A 26200-nucleotide genomic window follows, 5' to 3' on the forward strand; every position below is an offset into this window, starting at 1 on the left:
ATCATTTCATTTGATTTAAACATACCTATGCATCTTGGTTTATCTTTTACAGAGAAAATAGACAATATATTTTGGACCCATCGTTTCTTTTTCACCTAATCTGAAATTTTCTTGTTTTTTTTGATATGTGTTACTGTTCTGTTTGATTTCATTCATATATATGAAATTTAGCGTGTATTTATAGCAGTTTTGCCTGTGCTTTCTCTAATACAGTAAGTTTGATTTCCGTTTCCTATACCTACTAGTTCTGAAATGTACTGAATGAAGTGAAATGATTGGGCTTCAGACAATTCTTCTGAGATTTTTCAAGAAGTCTCTCCTGGGCTTCCCTGGTGGCACAGTGGTTGAGAGTCCGCCTGCCGATGCAGGGGACACGGGTTCGTGCCCCGGTCCGGGAGGGTCCCGCGTGCCGCGGAGCTGCTGGGCCCGTGAGCCATGGCCGCTGAGCCCGCGCATCCGGAGCCTGTTGCTCCGCAGCGGGAGAGGCCACAACAGTGAGAGGTCCGCATACTGCAAAACAAACAAACAAACAAAAAAGTCTCTCCTTAGGGTAGTTTGCATAAAGACCTTGGCCAATGATCGCAATAAACTCGGCTATAGATGGAAGCCTCAGTTGGTGATTTTCTAGTGTTTGGAGGTTGGTACTGTTGTGTGATCCAGGTGGTTGTATCAGTATATTCTGCTTATACTTACTGGACATTTTTCTGTTACCCTCTAGAGCTGCTAGAAGTTTTGGCTTTAAATTCTTTCCCACAGAGTTGTCTAAACTTCTGTGGTAATTCTACAGTGGCAGAATGTTGTTAAATACCCTCACTGTATTCTTAATCTCGTCTTTTGATATTCAGGTTAATAAATTTATAGCTCAGTTATGTAATGAGTAAACCAGTTTTCCTATTTTGAGATTATCTTATGTGCTAAAAGACATGGAGACTTTTCTTTAGTAGCAGAAGAATAAAAAAAATCTTTCCGTGCTAAATTATGGAGGAGGGCTCATTGAGTCTTTCTGTTTATTCCTTTCCTTCTGTGCTGTAGAAGAATTTATCATTCATTTTCCACTGTGGAATTGGTGCAGGCAGGAGAGGAATTGGGTCAGCTGGTATGCAGACCATCACATAGAAATGAGCACATGTGACAGGTCAGAGAGAGATGCACTGCTGTGGATACCAAGGATGTATTCAAACAGGCGAAGTAATGAAGATATGAGGATTCTTGAAACCAGAGTTACAGTCTGGTTCATCATGAGTGAGTGTGTGCAAGGAAACTGGGAAGCAGCTGTAGCCAGTAGGAGGGTTAAAGCCTTACAGAATTGTGTCTTTTGGAAGAATATTTCCATAGATGGTATCTGTATAATTTTTGGCATTCTACACAGTGCCTCTGCTGTTTGTCCTGAGCACATGACCTGTTGGGAAGAAGTTTGCTTTCCTCTGAAGTGGCTGGTTGGTTGGTTATTTGAACCATCCCACAATACTTAGGCCCTGAGAGATTTCTTCTTCCTCTTTATGAAAGAGTGGCTTTAAAAAAAAGAAAAAATACATGGATTTGCTTGAGGTTCTCTGAACCAGACAGGTTGGGAGGTTCAGATATTTCCCTTATGTGATTTGACTCCGATGGCTTAGTTAGTTGTGTCAATGATAGTAAGCTCTTCTGCATATGGTATCAGCTGCTCTCAACTGATTCTCAAGGTACTTTCTTGTTATAAAAAAAAAATTATTTTTATCATTATAATGAGATTTTAATCAAGTGGTTCTTAATGCACTTTGTTATGACTGTAGTCTCAAACGTATATTTTCATGGATAAACACAATGTGGTATATGCACACACTGTGTACACTCTGCCATAAAAGGAAATTAAGTACTGACATATGGAACAGCCTGGATGAACCTGAAAGCATTATACCACGTGAAAGATGTGAGACACGAAAGACCACTTATTGTATGTTTCCATTTAAAGGAAATGTCCAAAACAGGCAAATTGAAAGAGACAATAAGTAGATTGGTGGTGGCCAGGGGATGGGGAATGAGTGCTCAGTGGGTAAAGGGTATCTTTTGGGGTGATGAAAGTATTCTGGAATTATAATGGTGGTGGTTGCACAGCATTGTGGTTATACTAAAATTTACTAAATTAGTATACTTTTGACTGTTGTTGACTGTTGGTGGAATGGCTGCTGAATGAATGACAAGCAGTACTTGGTGTTTCTTTGTTGATGTTACTGCTGGGTGGCATTTTATCCAGTGAGCTGAGTGGTGGGTGAGAGTGGGGATGGGAGTGGCAGCTGAAATGTGCGATGAGTCCCCTCATTAAGGGAAGCATATACTTGTCCAATGATTTGCTAATTCATAGAAAGTGCTGTTGGATAATTACCTTTATGTTCTCATCATTAATGGGAAAAAACGTTTGGTTTACATGCTTGATTGATTTCACAGTTGTGTGTTCACTTTCTTTTACCTAAAAAGATAATGTCAGGCTCTGAAAATCTGCTTTTCTTCATTTTGGAAACGAGTTTCCAGTCTGTTGATTAGGTGTGGATAAGAAGCGTTATATTTTGAGATTCTCTGATATATACAGAGAGGAGTGCATGAGTTAGAGTTCTACTAATAGGAGCAGTGACTGGAGGCAGATTACTGGTACACCAAACATGGTTTACCATATTTCATTATCTTCAGATTACCCGCTGCTTTGAGACAGTGTTCCATCACGACCAGTTCTTGACCTATGATGTCATACCTTTGGCTAATCTGTGCATTATGTTAGAGCTAAAAATGGAAACCCCAGGGGTTGTCATCAGTCTTTATTGACTATACCATGATGATTAAGGGAGACAAAACGAATTCAGTATCAGAGTGGGAAGTCTATGTTCCTTGTTTATTCCACTAATGGGAAACAGGATCACAGGGCGTGAATTGGGGATGGGGCACAGCCCTTCGATTAGCAGCTCTTGGACTTAGAAGTAAAGGAAGAACAACAGGGTAGTCTGCTGTAAAATGTTGGGGGCTTCCCTGGTGGCGCAGTGGTTAAGAATCCGCCTGCTAGTGCACAGGACACGGGTTCGAGCCCTGGTGCAGGAAGATCCCACATGCCTCAGAGCAAGTTAAGCCCATGCACCACAACTACTGAGCCTGCGCTTTAGAGCCCGTGAGCCACAACTACTGAAGCCAGCAAGCCACAACTACTGAAGCCCGCGCACCTAGAGCCTGTGCTCCGCAACAAGGGAAGCCACCACAATGAGAAGCCTGCGCACAGCAACGAAGACCCAATGCAGCCAAAAATAAATAAATTAATTAATATTAAAAAAAATTGGGGGGCTTAGTCAGTGGTCAGTTGGCAAAGTAATATTTTATGTCCTGCATCCTGTGAGGCATCATGTAGCTGCCTCGGCTATATGAAGTGCTGCAGCTAGTTATAACAAACATTGAGCAGTAGTATCAGACTTGTCAGTGATCAGCATGCCAAAATGCAGTTCCTTGTTACGTGACAAGTAGGGAAGACATATGGCAGGCAGGTGGTGGCGGCAGCATCATTATCAGTGCACAGTGAGATTGACAGTTCATTTGCAGATAGTGATGCCCACCTGCTATGGAAACAGTGCACCACTGGGCACCTGGAAGTGTCCTTCTAACAGTGTATAGCCTGCCCTGCATAATCCTTATTGGTTGGCAGACGCTACTAAGTGGTGACCCTGGTCTCATCCTGGGAACTAGTCTGATGAAATAGATATTCAACATTGAAGTCTGGTTGTGAGTAGGCCAGTTTTTTGTTTGTTTTTTAATAAAAGTACGTGTTTCCGTTGTACATTTTATTCCAGCTACCACTTGTTTATATTTTTAACTCAATCGTATTTTTTTCTCCTCCAAATGTAATTTTAAAATCTTAGAAATTTATGGTGAGAAAAGTTCAACGTGCCCCATGATAGTACCTTTGAAGGTGTAAGCCCTTCTACCAGTGTTGGGTAAGTTCCACCAGATTGTTTCTAGGTGTGTCCTTGAATTCCCCCAAATAAGATTATAGCTACCATTGTGCCTTTGCTTTTTAAAATTTGAACATGTTATCATAGCAGAATATATAGATCTCCCTTGTTTTCAACAGCTACAGCGTATTTATTGAGACATGCTTGTAATATAGAGGGAAAAAATTGCCATGGTGACTGCCAACTTGGAACTTGGGCTAGTGTCAGAGTTAGATCACAACTTGTAATTATGCATTTGTGTTAAACTACCATGAATGCAAAGGACAGAATGCTTGTACATACATCTTTGTTTCTATAGACTAAATTCCTAGAAGTGGAATTGTTGGGTCAAAAGACATCCACATATTAAATGTTAGTACAATTGCCAGTTTGACTGCAAAAGATGTACCAATTTAGGTTTCTGCCAACAGTAAAAATGCCACTTAGAGAAGCATATGAAAACTGAATGTTCATTAGAGAAGAGCATGGACAACAGTGATTAAATTCCTCTGGAGAACTAGACAGAGGTGGGAAATTATGGTGGGAGGCAATAAAAAGTTCCCCAAAAGGGTAGATCTACACGTGACAGATCTCCACGGAGGACTATTCCTCAGAGAGGGAACGTGTCAGAGCGCAAGACTTCCAAAATTATGTGACAATTTTATAGGAAGTCAGTGAGCTGTAGGCTACTCTATCCCATTCTACAGCTGCCTCTGAGAAATGGTAAAGCAGGTACATCTAATTAGACTTGTGGCACCTAGACATGCAGCTTCAGTTGGCTCTTTTTAGAAAGCAAGAAAATAGATATTTCATACCCTGAGAAAGATGGAATGATTTGTCCTCCATGACTGAGACTTCTACTCCTTTATTAATGGGTTTTGGTACAGGACTTCTAATCACAACTGCCTGTGGGTAACCATCTATTTTCTTGGGAAAGTGATAGAAGTATCCTCTTGAATTCTTCAAGGAGATTCTGCAGTTGTCTGGCCTCTGCCTCGCTTACATGGGTAGACTACCCCAAGTTTAAAAATACACACATACACACACACACATAATTGTGGCAAGATGCACATTACATAAAATTTACCATCTTAATCATTTTAAAGTGTACAGTTTAGTAGTGTTAAATATATTCACATTGTCCTGCAATCAGTCTCTACCTTGCAAAACTGAAAGTATACCCATTAAACAACAACTCCCTGTCCCCTCCTCCCAGCAGCCCCTAACAACCACCAGGTACTTTGTTTCTTTGAGTGTGACTACTCTAGGTATCTCATTTAAGTGGAATCATACAGTATTTCTTTTTTGTGACTGGCTTACATAACTTAGCATAACATCCTCAAGACTCATTCAAGTCATAGCATATGTTAGAACTTCCTTCCTTTTTAAGGCTGAAAAATATTCCATTGTGCGTATCTACCACATTTTGTTTCTTCATCAGTGGACATTTGGGTTTCTTCTACCTTTTGATTATTGTGAGTAGTGCTGCTATGAACATGGAGTACAAATATTTCTGAGACCCTGGATTGAATATACCCAGAAGTAGAACTGCTAGATCTTATGGTAATTCTATTTTTAATTTTTTGAAGAGCTAGAGAAATTTCTTTACTTTGTATCTCTATGTTAGTAATGGAAATGGAAGAACTTTGAGTCTGGGAGAGGGCTTCTTTGGCTATGCAGCTGCTGAGAGGCAATTTGCTTCATGAATTTAGGCTGTAATTGGTGCCTTTGACCTAGGTTTATAATCCAGTGCTAACCACCTAATTTCCTAATACGTATTTGCGGGCTGGGGACTTGGCCGTGTGCATAGACGTACACTGTTTTTGTTAAGAGACCTGGATTTGGAGGTGGACACAGATGCAGTCAGGATGGTCTTTGATCAGTGTCCGTGTGTAGTTTCAGACATTGACCTTAGGTGTTATTGCTCTGGGCACGCTGTGCCTTTGATCAAGGGACTTCGTTTCATTTAGTAGGCCTCTATCTTCTGTGTGAAATACAGGGAGAGGAAGGTATATCTAAAGGAAGAAAGGCCTATGATGTTAACATCTGACTCTCTTGGAATCTTTTCTTAGCAACGAAACCAAGGATAATTTATACAACAGAAGGGCTGTATCTTTGGGCTATTTTTCTTTGTGCCATTGGCAGGTATTCCTTAAGAATTATATTTTTTCTTCATCATTCTCCTTTGAGGTCAAGATACACTTCTACTAGTCCAATTCAGCATTCTAACTTTCACCTTTAAGTTAACTTACCTGAGTGTTCGTTTATTTCCTTTGTCTGAGTGACTTCTAAATGGCAGCTCGCGGGCGTGCTGGAGAAATAGGTGTGCTCTGAACGTAGTGAATGCAGGGTGGCTTTTCTGTACTGACTTTGCAATACCTAACCCCCGGAGCAATAGGAATTGATTGGAACTCTTGGCTGCGTGACTACTTTAGCTCCCACTTTTATTGCTTTGGTTTCCCAGTTTGGCCTTTTGTTGAGTGGCCTTTTCCTTTGTAGACTGGCACATATTATGTTTGTAGAGAAAATGTAATTTAACCTTTTTGTTTTTATCCATGTCTTAAAAGCATCCTTTTTCCTCCAGTAATACTTCTTAGATGCCATTAAGCAAATCCCCGTTCTTCATATCCCTGAGCCTCTCATCTTAGCTTTATTACAGCTGTTATTTTCGAGACTAGCTGACATTGTGTGTATTCTACACAAAGGCATGAGTATCCATGTATTTGTGCTGCTTGTGTGGCTGGAACTCCTCCAGGGAGAGCTCTGGGTGGAGTGATTTAATTTCCCCTGACTGCTGCTGACCTGGGAAGCTTTGGACACAGATGACCATGACTGACACTTGTATAGAGGAGAGAAATGACCCACATTCAACCTTCATCCTCCAGAGGAAAGCAGTGGAGGTGGTGGCTCTGAGGAGAAGTAAGAAGAGACATGCAGGGAACCTGTGGGACAGTTTCCAGTAGTGTTTTGGGGGGCCTTTGGCATTCTTTGGTACAGACACTGTGGTATTAAAATTAGGTATTGAGGTGAGTTAAACCATAATGCAGTAATGAGTAATATAGAGGGTGGAGCACTAATGCAAACAGGTTATACTTTTTAGATATATCTGTAGGTTTATAAGGACTTAAGAATCAAGAGGATTAATGAAAATGCAGCTGCAAGGTTACTCTCACATAGTGGTTTCTATTTGTCTTTGATCCTCATCAGGTTTACTTGAAATATTTTCAATGGTCAGAACTTCATTTCCCTGATCACTTTATATGTGCTCGTTATCTACCTCATACATAAACTATGCATCATGTTTCCAACCATTTTAATGTTATGTTTTAGTCAGGGTGTTATCACTACTTCTAGAAATCTTTGCCCAGCTCTAATGGCCCTTTATATAAAATGTTTTCACATTTACTTGTGGATCTCATGCCTGTGTATGCTTCTAATTAAATATTTACCAAACTGAGTGTTTCTCGGGGAGTAGTGATGTCCACTTAAATGAATGCCTAATGTCAGGTAGAGACTCTTAGCATCTCCATAGGCCCCGTATGAAGCTGGATTTTACCTTTCCTTTCAAAACAGATAAATGCATTTGCCCATCCGACAAGGGTGTGGGAAGTAATGGGTTCATTTTGTCAGAAATGCATCAAATAAGAAAGCTCCTTGACTCTGCTCATGGAGGTTGGGAAGCAGTAGAGGTTAACATTCCATTGATGAAAATGAAATGTGCTCAAAATAGTCCTGATTTTGCGGGGGGTGAGGGGGGAGGGGGAAAGGGTGATTGTAGATCAGAGAGAGCAACATAAATACATGTGAATAAACAGCCTTAACACCTAATTACAATGATTTTGAAGGGAGTGTTACCGAATACATCTAGGCTGTGGCTTGGAGAGGTAGGAAAGGATCATTCGTTTGTCTCCTTCTCTTTGCAGTGTAGATATATAATTTTTTGTCAGTGTATCTGTAAAAGTTCTTCTAATTTAAGACATGCCAGAGCTAAACGATGTCCTAATGGGACACAGAGATTTCAGCTTTTTATTTATTTATTTATTTATGGCTGTATTGGGTCTTCGTTTCTGTGCGAGGGCTTTCTCTAGTTGTGGCAAGCGGGGGCCACTCTTCATCGCGGTGCGCAGACCTCTCACTGTCGCGGCCTCTCTTGTTGTGGAGCACAGGCTCCAGACCCCGCAGGCTCAGTAGTTGTGGCTCATGGGCCCAGTTCCTCCGAGGCATGTGGGATCCTCCCAGACCAGGGCTCGAACCTGCGTCCCCTGCATTGGCAGGCAGATTCTCAACCACTGCGCCACCAGGGAAGCCCAGATTTCAGCTTTTGATTGTGCTGAACATAAACATAAACAGTTCACATCTACCAATTGCTCATTTTCTTTCTAATAATACCAATACTCAACAGAAGCATTGATCATAATTACAAAAGCAGATATTTCTTTAATGTGAGTTTATAGTTTCCATTAGAGTACATTTCAAACACTAAGGTGAAGAATTCTAGACTTACGTCAGCAACTCAATGATTAAGTCCAACCATTGAGTTGGTAGAGAAGTCGCTGAAAAAGTATCTTCATCAAATATTGAACAGAATATATTTTACAACGATAGTTACAAATTAGAGGAATTTTTTTCCCTTTGTGTGCACATTTATTCTCACCCCTGAAATTGTTTTCTGGAACTGAAAGTTACATAAATAGCTTGCCTTTCTAGTCTAGTTAAATAATAGATTTTTTAAGTAAGAAAATGAATGATAAACATTTTTTATACCATGTTTTTTCATACTTGGTTTAAGAGTATTTATATTTACAAGGAATCTTAAAATAGAAGATAACAAAAGTTCCCCATAGAAACTAGAGAAAGGTATAACCACAAAAGGTAGGATCGTGTAATAGAGGATTGAGGCTAAGACTCTGGTCCCTTAATGGACAGTCTGGGCATGTACAGTCCAGTATCGCCACCACAGCTGTGTGTGGCTATTGTGCATTTGAAGTATTGCTGGTCCAGACTGAGATGTGTTGTTCCTGCACAACACACATCAGATTTCAAAGACTTTGTCAGTGAAAGAAAGAAAAAAAAACCCCAATACTTTAAAAATAATATTGGTTATATGTTGATATGATAATGTTTTGGATATTTTGAGTTAAATCAAAAATACTATTGAAAGTAATTTTAGGGCTTCCCTGGTGGCGCAGTGGTTGAGAGTCCGCCTGCCGATGCAGGGGACACGGTTTCGTGCCCCGGTCCGGGAAGATCCCACATGCCGCGGAGCGGCTGGGCCCGTGAGCCATGGCCGCAATGGGAGAGGCCACAACAGTGACAGGCCCGCGTACCGTGAAAAGAAAAAAAAAAAAAAAGTAATTTTATCTGTTTCTTTTTTTAATGTCGCTGCTAGAAAATGTCAATGTGCATATGTTGCTCTCATTTGTGGCTCTTATTGTTGTTGCCTCCTAGACAGCACAGGGTACGTTTGACATCGTTTTATGAGAGTTTAGCTTATGTCTGAATAGGTGGCTCACCTGGGAGGTCAGTGTGCCCAGAAGCAGGACCAAGAGGCTCCTTGGCAATTTTGTTTTGAAGCTCATCCTATATCTAGATGAACGGGTGACTGAACTGTGTTTCAAATTTAAAAAAAAAAAAGGTATCTCACATTTTTAGAATGATTACCTACGTTGCTTGTTAGCAGTAAAAGGTCAAGAATGCATAAATTAAGTATTGTCCTATTATGCCCACAGCAAATGGAAACTTGGTTGCTCTCTGTTCCTTGTCTTCCTGATTTTGTAAGGCAAGGAGTGTCCTCCCCAAATTCCTCTAGTTAACCTATTAGTTGAGATGATTCCCCACACTCTACTTCAGTTATCTTTGGTAAATAAAATCTCCCCAACTAGTACCTGCAAAATTAATCTGGAAAGTGTCTAAATAAGTACTAAATAGTGTATCATTCTTTAAAATAACCCATATTTATCTGTAAGTTGAGATGAAATATGTATGAGGTACGTACTCCTGTTTGCTGTGACTCCTTAAGGGGAAAAGTATATTTAATTGAGTGTTTCTGCCTAATGATTTAAAGTCAACATGCATCTTATTTATGCATGTATGTATGTATGCGTGTATTTATGTATTTATCTCGCAGATACTTATCACCTACTCTGTGCCAGGCTCTCCCCAAGAAAATCAGTATATGTTTGTCTAAAAATAACTGACACAGCTTCGTATGAGTCAGGCCCTGCTCTAAATGCCTCATGTATATTAATGCACTTCTTCTTCTAACAGTGAGATAGGTAGAGTTATCCATGTTAAACTGAAGCACGGAAGTGAGGTAACTTTTCCAGGTTCTCACAGCTCATATGTAGAATTGCTGGTAACCAAAGCCTGCAGTCTGGCAGCTCCCAGAGTCCATGCTCTTATCTAAGCTGCGTAAAATATTTTGTTCCACTTACTTTTGTCTCCCGACTGCCTTAGCCAGACTTGCCCAGATGATGTGTTTTCTGTTTCTGTCATGAGAATGACGGGCCATACGAGAGCTTTTTTCTTAAGCCAGGGTATTGTTTTGAACAGCCCTTTGTGAATTTATGATTGGCCACATGGAATAGTGGGTGGGATTATATAGTAATTATGCAAAATAACCTCACATAACAGCCTAAACTCAGACTGTGGCCTGGAAATCTTATGTATCTTTTATGCTTAGGCATTCAGATTTTGTCATTTCATTATCATCAGCATCATAATGTCTATGAAGTTCTCTGGTGGTTTGTCACCCTTTCTAGTGAACGATTAGTTACGTGAAGAGTATCCATAGATTGTCCGAATTCCTTAGGTGTGGCCCAAGTGTATTCTGTTGTACTAAACTGTTTCCAGACTTTATAAGAGATTGGGATACAAATTTGGTTTTAAGTTCTCATCTTAGTTCCTCCGAAGGGTCCTTGAAATTGTTTTCAAGGAATATTCCACAATCTAATGCACCAAGGAGGAATCAGATTACCTGCTACCCTATCTTGTCTTTGAGAACCTCTTTGAGAAATAATACAGGAAATTATATTTTTCTTAATCTAAAGCATTATCCCAATTTCAATATACGGCTTCCCTCCTTCATGCTTTAAATTAATATATGAAACAGAATGGTTAACAGCTTGACTAAGTGGTCCTCAAAATGCCTAACCACCTCATTTCAAAAGTATCCTCCAGAATTTTATGTCTGAAAGGGTTCCTGATTACACGTATCCATTCATGAAACAAATATTCACTGTGTATGCTCCTACCGTACAGGCCCTATCATGGCAGTTTCCATGAATAAAAGGCATGTTTTTTTCCCTCTCCTGGCGCTTACACTCTTATCTGTACTAGTTCATAGTAGTAAATGTAAGGTAGGAATTACACTGGTCTAAGAAAAAACCACATAGCACACCATGTCTGGCTAAGTTATTTTGTAGAATTCTAGAGTTCAGTGATGCTCTAAAGTTGTAGTCTGGTGCTCTCATTTACCAGGTGAATTACATGAGAAAAGTGAGGCCCAAAGATGTGGTGTGTGACTCATTCAATAAGAGAATGACAGGTGGAACCAGCAGGGAGCCCTGGACTCCTTGTGGTCCTTGCTGTAAAGAGGGATCAGGCCCTGCCCTGTGTCCTGTACATGTAAATTCCTGCATACCCAGCGTTCCAGGAGTATCTTTGCTGGAAAAAGGAAGGACACATTTGCATTAACCCATTACTTCTTTTCAACTCATGCCATTCCTTATGTAATTACCCCCAAGCACAAAATTCAGGTTATCCACTATTCAGATGAAGATTTTGCTAAGATTTGCAGTTTTAATTGAAACTGCTCTTTTCCAAAAGTGATTGACAAGTCAGGGATGCGTATCTAGAGATGAAAAACTCCAAGGCAGGAGAACAGATCTCAGAATCCCCAGGAGGGGGACATAAATGCCAATTACACATTGACTCTAATTCCTGGTTTGTCATAGCTGTCTGCAGGTGTGTGTCTTGGCTGTGGACTATTCTCAGGGCCTCATTTGTATTTGAGAATTTCTTTAATAATGTTACCTCTCCAATGAGCTCTTTAATCTCTTGACTTTCAGTTCTTTCTCTAGATAGAGGAAAAAACTAATTGGCAGGTGAATGTAGAATGTAGTTACTGGTTCTTTTGGTTATTGAAGATGAAAGATTTTTGGGAGGGGGGTCTTCCCATTGATTTTCTTTAAAGACAGCTTGGGGATAGCATACCTTTTGGCCTGGAAGATGAGATGCTAAGGGTTCATTTTTGTTTATTACCATTACCCCCATCACCACCACCACCAGCGCTACTCAAGTGGCCTTCCTAGATGAATAGCTGCTCTCTGGGTAGAGAGCTAATGTTACTCTGCGCCGTGTATTTGCGCTGATGAGCTGCTGTCCCACTCCTGTCTGCTGAGGAGGAGGCTTGTCATTGGCAGGTGCAAGGTAGTCTTGAGATTCACTGAGTTTATTTTTAAGCAGGGATGAATTTTTCTTTCTGGTAGTGGAATTGAGGGCTTGAGTTTGTTACTAGATGGATTGGGTGAAAACACAAAAACAGGTGAACATCTCCACAAATTTTTGACGTGCCCCCCGAATGCCCCAAATTGGACCATACCCTGTGTCTGTGCCCTTTTTAAACTTGGCCCTGAGTTACTTCACATCCTATGGTACGGGCGCCCTTGAGGTTTAGCTCCTGTACAACACTGATTTCCTGTGTGATTTTTGCCAGAACTTCAACAGGTGTCTACGTGCTTTCCCGGCCCTCTTCTGCTTCCGTAGGTTAGTTATCAGGGCTTGCCAGAGGAGAGTTCCAGGGTGGGTCAATACAGACAACATGCAGAGGACTCCTTCCTTCCCAGGGATTTGAGTCAGCGTTGCTTCTGTGTGTGTAGACCTCCCATTCCTTGCCCTGTCTTTGGCCTGTAATAACTCTGGCCAGATGCCTACAGGGAAACTATGAAAACCTCTTTGTTGGAGGTACTAGTTTTTCAGCCCTACCCCCGCTCCTGGGCTGTTCACATTCCTCACATTTATCCATCTCCTTAGCTTTAGAAAGATGATAAGGCTGAGCAGTAGTGTCAGTGTAGACATCTGACCTAAGGAGTCCTCTTTATATTTTCTTCTTTCTGTGTTGTTGTATGATGATAGTACTTCTCATGAGAAAGATTTACCTTACTTTCAGCCCTTAATTGGCTTTTCTCGCTGATGTGGCTCCTTGTTGCTTTTAGAACATGATTAGATGGAGCGTTCAAGTGAGTGATCTGACAGTCAGAATTTGGAGGCAGCTGTCCTTCTGGAAATTTCCATATTCATTTATAAAATGGTTTTTGGAGCAACAGGCAGTTTGAAAGGATTTTGATGCTGCTCACCAGCAGTGTGGCTGAACTTGATGCTTGTCCAACGTGCCGTCTCTAAGCTGACCGGTGGGAACTAAAGTCGTAGTTAGGAAAGGGAATTCTGGACTTTCAGATCATGGGGTTGGCTTCAGGGTGCTTGACTCCTCAGTACAGGTACGTAACAGGTATGTAACCTCGGCCATGACCAAAGCCAAGCATTTGCCTTAATGCTATAATACAGACCCTGTGTGTTTGCTAAGGGATACCACATACCACTTTCTTTTATTTATTTATTTATTTTTACGACTTTCTTTTGACACACACACGTCCTCTTGAAAGGTTTTGTAAAGAAAAAGCATCGCTCAGTGTGTCCATATCCATATGTTTAGTATATACTAGGATTAACCTAGTATTAAAGGTTCTTCCGGTCCAGTCCATCCCCCACCCCCCCACCCCCAATTTCCTAACTCCAACTCTGTTGGTATCGGATGTAGTTAGCTGCATCATTTTGATTCACATATTGTGAAACCAGCCCCAAGAATCTCTGTGACTGCCATCTTGTTTGTTCTTCTTGACAGTTCTTAACACAGGCCTTGAGAACTTATGGCGGGCTGAAACGACATGCAGTTTTTCTGTAGAGGCATTCATTCTTATTTTTGAGCAGATTTTCAAAGGAGTCTGAAAAGGTTAGAGAACTGCTTTACCATAATGTCTAGGAGTCCTCCAGGAATGTTCCAAATCTCTTCTCTGTGGAGTATAATTTATGTAAGGCCTTAAAGGTTCAGCCATTTTTCCTTCTCTCTTGATATCAGTCATCCTTTAGGTTCACAGCATCTTTTAGGCTCAAAGCAAAATTGAACAGAAAGTACAGAGAATTCCTGTATCTCTCCCCCCTGCCCCCCACGTACTTCCTCCTCTGCCATCAACAATCCCACTCCAGCGTGGTACATTTATTATAATTGGTGAGCCTACATGGACACAGCATCATCCGGAGTCCATAGTTCACTAGGGTTCACTCTGGGTGTTCTACATTGTATGGATTTTGACAAATGTGTAATGACATGTATCCATCATTATACTTCTATACAGAATAGTTTCACTGCTGTCAAAATCCTGCCCTCACAGCTGTTCATCCTGTCTCGTCCTGCTAACCCCTGGCAGTGATCTTTTTACTGTCTTCGTATTTTTGCCTTTTCCAGAACGTCACAGTTGGAATCATACAATATATAGCTTTTCGATTGGCTTCTTTCTCTTAGTAATATGTATTTCAGATTCCCCCATGTCTTTTCGTGGCTCGACAGCTCATTTCTTTTTAAGGGCTGAATAATATGCAGTTGTGTTCATGAACCACAGTTTATTCACTCACTTACTGAAGAGCACTTTGGTTGCTTCCAAGTTTTGGCATCTATATATAAAGCGGCCAAAAACATCCACATACAGATTTTTGTGTGGACTCAAGTTTTTTACTGTCGGGATGTATGGTAAAAGTTTGTTCTATCCAAAACCATCTCTCAGAGTGGCTGTACTGTGTTGTATTCCCAGTAACTGAACGAGAATTCCTTTTGTTCCCTATCCTCACCTGCATCTGTGGTCAGTGTTTTGGATTTTGGCTATTCTAATAGATGCGTCATGGTAGCTCATAGTTGTTTCAGTTTGCATTTCCCCAGTGACACGTGTGGAACATCTTTTCCATATGCTTGTCATCTGTATGTCTTCCTTGGTAAGATATCCAGGTCTTTTGCCCACTTTAAAATTGGGTTTTTCATTTTCTTATGGTCGGGATTTAAGAGTTCTTCCTATATTTTGGAGTACAGTCCTCTATTAGAGATGGCTTTTTGCAGATATTTTCTCCCCATGTGTGGTTCAGCTCTCTTTCGGTTGTTTTTTAAAATCTTAGACCCACAAAGTCATACTGTGAGTGAGGTCAGCTTTCACAGTTGTGCTGGCACAGGGGGCTGCTAGTGAGCTGTGTTGCAAATTCTCAGCCTTAACTACCTTGATGCTTTTTTTTTTTTTAACATCTTTATTGGAGTGTAATTACTTTACAGTGGTCTACCTTGATTCTTTATTTTCAGGTCAACGTGACTGTGGACTACATTAGACCGGCCAGCCCAGCCACAGAGACGGTGCCTGCCTTTTCAGAGCGTACCTGTGCCACTGTCACCATTGGAGGAATGTGAGTGTTCTGGCTGGTAGCAACTCAGCCATAACTGAGAGTTCTCTCCTCATTCAAGTCTCTCCTCCCTTTGTCCTGATTTGCTTTCTGTTACTCTTAACTCAGTGGCTTATAATTGTTATGTGCCTGTGTAGCACTTCGTTTGCAAAGTACTGCATAATCGCTCATTAGTTAATCATATACTTTCATTATTGTCATTATTTAAGACTTATTGGGCTCTGTGTGCTTGGCACTATGTAGCACTCATTATTACTATTAATAATGCCGTTTATTGAGTGTCAGTCGGGCCCTTAGGTACTGTGCAAAATTAGAAAGATTCTCTGCATATTAGTTTAATTGTAGGCCAGAAAGAGAAGAGAGGTTAATTGGACCTTTTCTTTGTATAGATGTATGTAATCAGTAGATGACAGGGTCTCCCTCTTCTACTCCGCTGGCCTTACCCTGGTTACATTCCAAAGTCTTTTGGGAGCTCGGTTGAGGAACAGCCTTCCAAGGAGCTATCTGATGGGGGCAGTAGGAAGCCTGCTGGGCCGTGCTTCCACAATAAATACTAAAACAATCAGTCAGTCCCCAGGAGCAATTCTTACCCTGTGTAAAAGACACCAGCATGCTAATTGTCTCCTTCTCTATTTCACAATCTTAAATGGTGTTTGTTACCAAACTGGTATTTTTCTTTTCTTTTAAAAGAGGGCATGGTGGAGGGGAAGAAAAGGATAGGCTTCTCATCAAAACAAGGATTGTTTTGTTGAAAGTACAGTGAAGCCCATTGGGAGAAACACCTCTCTGTAAGCTATAGCATGCCCCTGAAAGAAAGAGGATCTGGTGGCTAACTTACTTTCCAGAAGCTCTCCTGCCAAACAGGAGCTTCTCCCATCCGTCGCCCCGCTCCCCCTGCCCCCATTCGTGTTGTCACTTTTGGAAACAGGTATTTTTAGCTACTGTTGCGGCTCCTATAGGTATTAATGTTGTTGATGTTCACCCAGCAATCGGAGACTTCACTTTTGCCGAGAGGAACTGAATATAGGCTTTTGATATCATTACCTTAATATCATCACAGGCATCAGGTTATTTTTAGAAGCAGGTTCTTGAGAAATTAGATAATATTTTTGGAATGGGGGAAACTAAGAAATATTTTGCTCATTCTTCCATCTGTATGACTTGCAACAACAATTATTACCAATTTGTCACCAATTCTTAGGAGCTTGATGCATGCCTTCCTCCTGTGGAAAGCTGGAAAGTTAGTATTCCCCTAGATTAAGATTTACGCTGCCACATACAAGGAGTCCTCTCCGATAACTGCTCCTTCTATCCACTTACTGGTTAAAACAACACCACTGCTGTCAAAATGCACATCTTTTTATTTTTGGCTTCTATTTTGGCTTCTATTTGCGTTTTTCTAATGACCCATTAGAGAGAATTCTTTCTTTTTTTCATTTGGTTACCATTGAAGTATATTTTCAAAATAAATTTACACTGCTTAAAATTAGATATTCTGGAAATGTTCTATGGGGCGTTAACATTGACCTTTCTATCTCCCAGTTCTTGTAATTAGATCGTAAGTAATTACTTTTGCATTATTTACCAAGGTATTTACCTCGGATTAGACCGGCTTGGCAGGGTACCGTGGGTGCGTTGAGTTTCCTCATAGATTTGTTTCTACTAAACTAGACTTTATGTGTAAACTGCTGGGCGGTAACTGGGAGAAATGTGGGGATGTACTAATATTTTTGAGACCAAACTTCACCAGATAGTAAGCTCCCTGAAGATAGGGATTTTTGTCTTGCTTATTCTCTGCTGTAGTCTCAGTATTCAGCAGTTGGTAGGAGTTCGATACCTGTGAGTGATTGTTTACTGTATCGCACAGTGTCCCTTTATGAAATAAAACTGGGAGTACTTAGATGTTTCATTACCTGGGACAGCTGTTTCTTCTGAGCTACAGGTTTATTTTAATCTGATAAATATCAAAAAAAAACACCTTGTATCTGATAGTTTTCCTTGTTTATTTGGTTATTGGAAGGTCAGTGCCAAAGATAGGGCAACTCTAGAAAGTCTTCCTGGTAGCATGCTTCTGATGTTCAAGTCTTCCTCATGGCTTCTCTTTGTTTTCCCATGGCCTTGATTTTGTTTTCATTTTTTCTTGAATCTTCTCTACTTAAATCATTCCAAATAATACTGTAGGAGAGTTGAGGTATTAATAATAATGTCCAAAATACTCAGCTTATATTTAGAATTATACCGAAATCCTTCTATCTGCTTTTAATGGTTATTCAGAAACATTGGCTAGAGCAGGGGATTTAATTTTTTTAATCCCAAATGTTTTAGTTCCATTTATTTATTTATTTATTTATTTATTTTTGCGGTACGCGGGCCACTCACCGTTGTGGTCTCTCCCGTTGCGGAGCACAGGCTCCGGATGCGCAGGCTCAGTGGCCATGGCTCACGGGCCCAGCCGCTCCACGGCATGTGGGATCCTCTCGGACCGCGGCACGAACCCGCATCCCCTGCATCGGCAGGCGGACTCTCAACCACTGCGCCACCAGGGAAACCCCTTAATTCCATTTTAAACACAAAAAGGTATTTATATCTCCAAATCTTTGATATATGGGCAGCAAGGACCCACTGTGAGTTGCATAACTTTCTCTATGGAATGATGACTTAAAAACACTAATTATGGAATCCTAGATCTTTGTGATTTACATCCCCCTCATCTGTTATAGTTTTCCTGCTCTGATTTTTGCACATGTTGCAGCCATTTAAAAGCCATTCCTCTTATTAAACCTTTTAAAACAATGTTTCATAAAGACACTTTCTTTTGGTACTCATATTTCAATTATTGATATAAAACTTAGTGAAGTACATAATAAAAATGACCAGTATAAATCTAGGGACAGAAACAGATTGGGATAGAAGTGCACAGGTGTGTTAGAGTGGTCCTCAGTCACTAACTGGTATCAGCCTCTGGGTTTTGGGGAGATCGTAGAACATGTGGGTCAGTTAAGGAAAGGTTGCTAGGAGAGCTCCTCTAGTAATTCATTGCCTCTCTCGTGAGAGGTCTTAGGCTTTGTTCAGCTTGTAGAGATGCTGCAGAATTAATGATCTTATCTAAACTGTGTCTAAACGACCCAATCTAAACTATGTCTGGGGCTTCACTGGTGGCGCAATGGTTGAGAGTCCGCCTGCCCACGCAGGGGACACGGGTTCGTGCCCCGGCCTGGGAAGATCCCACATGCCACGGAGCGGCTGGGCCCGTGAGCCATGGCCGCTGAGCCTCGCGTCGGAGCCTGTGCTCCACACGGGAGAGGCCACAACAGTGAGAGGCCTGCGTACCGCAAAAAAAAAAAAAAAAAACAAAGAGATCGATTCTCGAATAGCTTTTCTCAAACTACTCATTCCAGGGGAAAGAGAAGGAAGAGACAGATGAGATGGCCTCTTTCAGGATTATTTCAAAGCAGATTTTTCAGTGTATTTCACATGCCGAAGTGTGTGAATTATCCCTATCCTCCACAGGGTTCCATCTCATCCTCCTGTTGTTTTCTCTTGCTGTACGGGTCTGCGTCGAGTCACATGGTCTTTGGGAGGCCTCTCTGGTGGAACCGTCTTCAACTCCCCCTCTCTTGCCCTCTGGGGAATCAATGAAAACGAGGTTCATCATTCCTCTAATAGATTAAAATTTTTTTCTTGATTAACTTCACTATGGAGTTGGCAAGAGTTGTTACCTGTTAATCAAAACAGTTTAAATAAAAAGATCAAACTTTGAGTTGTTTCTCATTCTCTGGCTCCCAGGTTGGGAATTAGCTGATCCTTTTAGGCCTGGATTGTTACAGGAAGCTGTCAAGATGGCGCTTCCTGTTAATTACTTTGTATTGTATTTAAGACACTTATATAACTCTTCTTGTGATTTAGTCTTCTATGTAATTAGCTTCAGTGATTAAAATCTCATTCTTCTGTTATTGCCAGAGCCTTCCTGGGGAGCAAGTTTTGTGGGGTGACCTTTACTTGTGCTGGACTTCCCAATTACTTTTTTTTTTTTTTTTTTGCGGTACGCGGGCCTCTCACTGTTGTGGCCTCTCCCGTTGCGGAGCACAGGCTCCTGATGCGCAGGCTCAGCCGCCATGTCTCACAGGCCCAGCCGCTCTGTGGCATGTGGGATCTTCCCGGACCGGGGCACGAACCCGTGTCCCCTGCATCGGCAGGCAGACTCTCAACCACTGTGCCACCAGGGAAGCCCCCCAATTACTTTTGAGCTGCAGTTTGGCAAACCCATATTACCTGTTAACTGATTGCCCATGTCTTTTCTGCATATCACATTTTCAAAGAAAAGTGTTAAAAAAAATTTTGTTCACATTTATAAAGGGCCACCTAAAAATATGACTTGGGGTCAAGCCTCACACGTGTATGCTCATAATTACCACCACCCCGTCCCCCATCCCTGGAAAATTGTCACATATCCAGTAGATAGTGTCATTTAAGGTTTTGCCCCCTTCTCATTATGTGAAGTATTTCACAATAATAGGAAACAATAGACATGGCCCATTTTGGAAAAGTGAAAGATGGCACAGAGATGAAACTGTGCAATAGGAACAGTTGGGAAATGCCTCATTTCTGCACAAGGTCAGTTTTTTGAGAGGTGATTGGAGTTTTGTAACTGTGATTTTTGAAACATTGTTTTAATCTCTGCTCCCGGCCACATTCATGTAAAGCCACTGCTGTCCACCTTGATGCCTGTGTGGGGTCCTTACTACCAGAGATGTTGTGGCAGATCTCTTGGGCTTGGAGCATCTTAGCTACTCTTTGTTGTAATGGTTATCATCTAGCAGGAGCAATGCCATCTTTATGAGCTTCCTTTGCGGCTCTCTGGCTTCTTCATAGACAGTTTGTCTTTATTATTTTTATATAAATCAGACTATTACACTTACAAGGAATCAGACTTCTTTTTTTTTTTTTTTTGATGCGGGCCATTTTTAGTCTTTATTGAATTTGTTACAATATTGCTTCTGTTTTACGTTTTTTTGGGTTTTTTGGCTGCGAGGCATGTGGGATCTTAGCTTGCGGACCAGGGATCGAACCCGCACCCCCTGCATTGGAAGGCAAAGTCTTAACCACTGGACTGCCAAGGAAGTCCTAGAATCAGACTTCTTTTCCTTTTTTCATTTTCATTGGTTCTAGTTTGCAGGCGTACTTCCTCAGCTCTTCTGTTAGTGACTGAGCATGAGGTTAAGGTATTCTCCTTCTTCGAGAAGAATTCTTTTCTAATCCTAGTTCAGTTTTTCTCAGCCATAGTAGGAAGCAGTGTCATACCATCCCTAGCTTTTCTGGCTTGAGTTCTGTAGCTGTAAGGCTTTTGCTGTCAGGTCAAATCTTAAAACACACTAATGTCTGAATTCCAAGCTAAACATAGGAAGAACGCGACCTCCTGAAACCCCATTTTCTGTCCTAGTGTTCTTACTCACCAAGTGGCCCACAGTATTCTGAAGAGGTACTCTTTCAGTACCTGACATAGTATTAATGTCAGTGGCTCAGCCAGGAGGTAAACTCTGGGTTGTAGCCACCACTTTTCTGCACAGATTTGTTGTTTACACTTCATCTACCTTAGTGGGTTTCCCCCTCCAACCTTTTCCTGCTTTTAAGGGAAAAGAAGACATCAGAAGAAACATTCCTCCTCTCCCCTCACCCCCAAACACCTAAATCATAAACTCCTAACCAACCTTGACCTCTAAAAAGAGCACCGTAGGTTGTTTTCTCAACCTCACAGGTTGCTGTGTTGAGTAGTAGAATTATTTATGCCTGTCCACCATCCTGAAGACATTGGAAGCATCTGTGGCATTTAGCGTAGAATACTTTGGAAAGAATGGTTAAATAACTGCACCTGTCTCCTGCTAGCTTTAGCACAGTGACCATTTTAAGAGAATGGCCCCATACAGCACCATAAGAAGGAACTTGGTTGTGGCAAAGGGTTCACTGTGGGAACACTGCTTAGTTTCAGTTAGGTCTTGAACATCTTGTGGCTGTCTATATGTGGGAATCTCATGCGGCTGAGTCTTTTTTTCTTTGTACAGCCCTGATGCTTTCAAATTATTGTATTACCCTCATCACTATATATGGAAGTTCAATTAAGCTTTTCATAATGGAGCACTTGGCTCTTACAAATCAGCAGAATCCTTTACTGAGCAATGTGTGTTCTTTCTTTCACTTTTCTCTATTTTTTTTTTTTCTCAGTATCAATTGAGTAGAATGTCAAGTATTGGGTGACAGTGTATACTGAGCTGATCTTCAGGAAGGCCCCCTTATCAATTTCACAAAGTATACCAGGGAGAGCCTGGGAGAAAGTGAGGCTTTTCTCCAAATAAGGGGAACTCATCCTAAGGGAGGAACATTCTGGAATGTTTAGAGATATGGATAAGTGTGTTCAAAATCATCTTAAGTTAAAGGCCCTGTTTGGAAAAAGTAGAAATGCTATCTATTCCGATTTCTGTGGGCCCTCAAAGTAACTTAGTGAGGGACTGGGCCGAGACAGGAGACCAGCTGCTCCTTCTATATTTGTCTGCTAAGAACAATAGATTTATCTGTTTGTTTCTTCAACACATATTTGTTGAGCACCTGCTGTGCGCCAGGCACTGGGAATATAGCCGTGAACAAAGTCTTAAGCATTTCCCTGTGTGGAGGCTCTCCCGGCTGCACTTCATTCTCAGGAACTTTCTCGACTCTGGTCGCTGAGATGTCAAGAGTCCTTAAGGGTATTCACTGGCTTTGCTGCCCCCAGAACCTTGCTTATGGAAATTTTGGCTTTAAGAAACACAAGTGAATTTATATAAACAGTACCTTAAAAGGCTCTTTTCTATTCAGATTTTGCCTGGGACTTTTAGAGAATCTACCACTCAAACAAGTTAAAATAAAAATAAGAGATAATCCCTTTTACATCTTTATTTTTAGATGAGTCAGTAACTTAACCTGTCAGTAGACAAAATGAAATGCTCAAGCGACTACCCACTGAAGCCATTTGTCCTTTTCCTCTTCACATTACCATTCTTGGGTCGTTCAGTGTTGGTGAAGCTTTGTGAGTCCTGACAATTCACCGTGGTTCCCATCCTGCTCCATGTTCTCTTAGGGACCTAAAGACTTGCTTACCTTACTCCTGCCTCACCGGGCAGAGGACCCGATGCTAACTTCTAACAGAGACTGCTTCTCACTTTTTGGGTTGGTTATCCTTATAACCCTATAAATTAACACTACTAATTTTTAAAATTTTTAGCTTTAAACAGTATCTCTTCGTTTTTTAGTGTTTGCACTATTATTTCTACCCTTTAGCCCCTAGTTTTCTTACATTATTTTTGTTTCACCAATGGTAAACTTTATAATGTTCAGTTACTGTTTCTGATTAACTTTATATAGTGTCTATGTACTGCCCACTCTGAAAGATTAGGAAATTAGAATGCTTACACTTTTTTCTTATTCTTTTAAAAAAGTTTTTTTGCTTTTATCAAGATTTATAGCATTTATTCATTTTCTCCTCTGTCAATGTCATTGTCTTCTAACCTTTGCTTACAAAATGTTCCTAAATATTTAAACCTATCCCGCATCCCCTAGCAGTTATAATTGTGTAAGTGTTCCTGTTGGACCAAAAAACATGATAGTGTGATTAGACCTACCATAAAAGAAATCCATGTCATTAAATGTCCAGAGAACTGTTGAATTAATTGTGTGTGTCTATATCCCTTCTTCCTTTTTACACTTCTTCATATATAGTTGCCACTATATCTCAAGTCATTCTTTTTGTGGATTTTCCTCTCATTTGTTGAAGAACCTTGATTTTTCTCATGTGTTGGGTGGTAAAGTTTCTAAATTTCTGAAAATGTCTAAATTTTTTTGCTTATGTTCTTGATTATTAGTGTCATTATAAAATTATGGCTTCAAAATTATTTTCTTGAAAACTTTGAAGACACTGTTCTATTGCTTCAACAACGTTTATGAGAAATCCAATTTGTTTCTTTAAATGTAACATTTTTTTTATGGCTCTGGAAGAGTTTTTACAATTTACCATTAATTGTTGGTTTTCTGAAACTTTATCAAAATATTTCGATGTCCTTTTTGCTTCATACTCGATTGTCTTTTCAACACTGAACACTAAAGAGATTTTTTTGTTGTCACTTCTTGAATCATTTTCTTTTTCTTTTGTAATATTGTATCTTCATATATCTAACTTTTCTTCCAAATTTTTAAGACCACCTCTGCATTTTTGTCCTACATTCAAGGAGATGTCTTCATTGTTTTCCCACTTGCTTAGCCAGCCAGCCATGTATATTGACTCATTTACATTCATACCGTCTCTGATTCATTCATCTCACTTATTCATGTACTTACTTGTTATTTCATATACCCAGTCTTTAGAGAGTGCCTGGTGTGTACTAAGCACTGGGTTAGGCACCAGGAATATATGGCAGTTCTAAAATAGAAATGATTTGTGCTCCCATGAAATTTACATGCTAGTCTATTAATCAAACCTATTTTACTTTTTAATGTCAGCACTCATATTTAAATTTTCTGTTCTTTAAGTGCTCTATTTTAATAGCATCCTCTTCTTAGTCTATGAATATAATATTTTCTCTATCTCTGAGAATCTTATTTAAAAATTAAGCACTTCTTCCAGCTTTCCCCCATGACTAAATGCTCTTTACTTTGTTCTTTTTCTTTCATAAGTCCTCAAGCATTTTGTGAAGCTTGACCTATATTTATAAAGAAAGGACCAGGCTGGAGTTGGCATGGTTGTTCCTCTGCAGTTTTCTGTGTCTGCTTCTCCAAGACATCTGTCATAAAAAAGTCATAAGGGAGCAGGAATGATCAGACGCAGCCTTCCTTATATGGTGCCTGAAAGTGGACCTGGAACATAGAGGAAGCAGGCAAATTTCAGGCCCCACTAAAACTGTCAAGGCGTGGGGGGCTTTCATCACCTGGTAGAGAGCCTTAGTGCATTTCCCTGGGATGGCCTATGAGGGGCGACCAGGGGTGGGGTGGGTCTGTGATGTGTTCGGCCTACTCTCTCTAAACACGGTGCCTCTGCTTAACTTTCAGGCCACAAAATCCATCTACCAAAATCACCTGCCCTCTGTTCTATTATAACATGTGTGTTTTTTGAAGTGAATTATCTCGTGTGACATCGGTAATTCGGGGAAACACATTGATATAAAGTAGAAGTCGTATTGGTTTATAAGTGATGTTCCCAAATACATTGAAGTATTGAAAACAGTAAGGGATAAACTTTCTTACATTTAAAGGGAGAACTTTAGCAAGGTATAAAGACTTAAATAAGAAAAATCTAAGTGTAAAGTGGAGGAGTCTATAGTAGGAATTTCCTTTCACATAAGTCATGACTACATTAGTGACTTCAAGAACCTTTATGCTTTTTGCTACGTTAAGCCCGGGAGCAGCCTGTCAGTGAGGTCACAAAAGCTATGAAGACACTTTTTCCAGAATGAAAACAGTGGATTAATGAAGAAGACTACACTATGCATCAGACTGTTTTGATTAAAATGGTCTCTACTGATGGCACAACATTGTAAATAAACTATACTTCAATTAAAAAAAAATTTTTTTTAAATGGTCTCTATTGAAAACAAAGCCCTGTAGTCCCTTCTCTAGATGGAAGAGAAAGAATCAGAGCCCCAGAGTTCAAGGCTACTCGAACCCTAGAGATTCTCATTGTGCACCATTTTTATTAGGGTCGTTTTTGCTGGTGCTTAGGCTAGAAAGTTCCATAGGATTTAAGACGACTGAGTATAACCCTGTTTGTTTCGGGGTTTTGGTGGTTTTGTGGGACGTGAACTGCTTGGGATCACACAAACAAGTACGTGCTGGAAGAAATGCCTGTGCTTGCTGGTTAGGGCTTTTCTTTTACCAGGGGTCAAAACTCTCTGCTCCTAGCAGCTCTGTGGGCATCACAGGGATGGATGGGGAAGAGGCTGGCTGGCCGGCCCTGCTCTTCTGAATGCTGTTCCTGATTAATTGCTCAGATGATGTTCCCAAAGCCTACTCACCGTGTGCTTTGTTTGTGTCAATAAAGGCCCTTGAGGCGCCCCTGATTTGCCACCCATCTGATCCGATCTATTTTCTGTCTTTCAGGATTTGTGCAAACTTTCTGATATGCTGTTAACACACTTTCTTATTTTCCAGCGCTATTAGGGCTTTATTCTTGTGCATATCTGTCTTTTCTGTCATTTCAGTGGGACCTTGTAAAGAATGTCATGTGGACATAAGTTCTCAGTCTGCCATTCTGACCTCCCTCAAGCATTCTTTATTTCTTCCTTTGGAGAGTGCAATTGATGTGATAAGGAGAGGGGACATTTGACATGATTACCAGTAAGCACAAATTGTGTCTTTTAATGCCATATCTCAGCCCCTTTCTCTTTACAGTTCCTGTGGCCAGCACAGTACACAGTGGTAAGGGAAGCAGGAATGGAGTTTTATAGATTTTTCTGTCTCCCAGTGGTGATGCTGCTTCACAGGGATTTGCTCCAGTTCATATTGAGTGATATTTTAAAGTGATAAAAATTGTAGTATCATTTTCAAAAGTTTAGAAAATAGGGGGAATCAGCCATTATGTAATCATGCTAACATAACCGTTGTTTGAAGGGTATGCCTTTTGAGTGCTGGTTATTTTTTAAGAATTTAATTTACAAACAGGAAAACTTTGACCATTTGTCATAATGTTGAGATGAAGACTAGTTATTGTTGGATCTGAAGATTCTGTGGATATTTTCTTCAAG

At 40.6% G+C, this 26200-nt stretch overlaps 1 protein-coding gene across 2 annotated transcripts in view; it reads left to right on the forward strand.

Annotated features, from left to right (window-relative positions):
• The window catches only part of SND1 (staphylococcal nuclease and tudor domain containing 1), a 417911-nt gene that overhangs the window by 181414 nt on the left and 210297 nt on the right, over positions 1-26200 (forward strand). For both annotated transcript variants that reach the window (XM_073809898.1, XM_033863201.2), the window contains exon 12: positions 15343-15443. In XM_073809898.1, coding sequence (XP_073665999.1) covers positions 15343-15443 — 101 coding nt within the window. The remainder of the gene's footprint in view (positions 1-15342; positions 15444-26200) is intronic.

The sequence above is a fragment of the Tursiops truncatus genome, chromosome 9 (assembly GCF_011762595.2).
Source record: "Tursiops truncatus isolate mTurTru1 chromosome 9, mTurTru1.mat.Y, whole genome shotgun sequence".
Classification (NCBI taxonomy): domain Eukaryota; kingdom Metazoa; phylum Chordata; class Mammalia; order Artiodactyla; family Delphinidae; genus Tursiops; species Tursiops truncatus.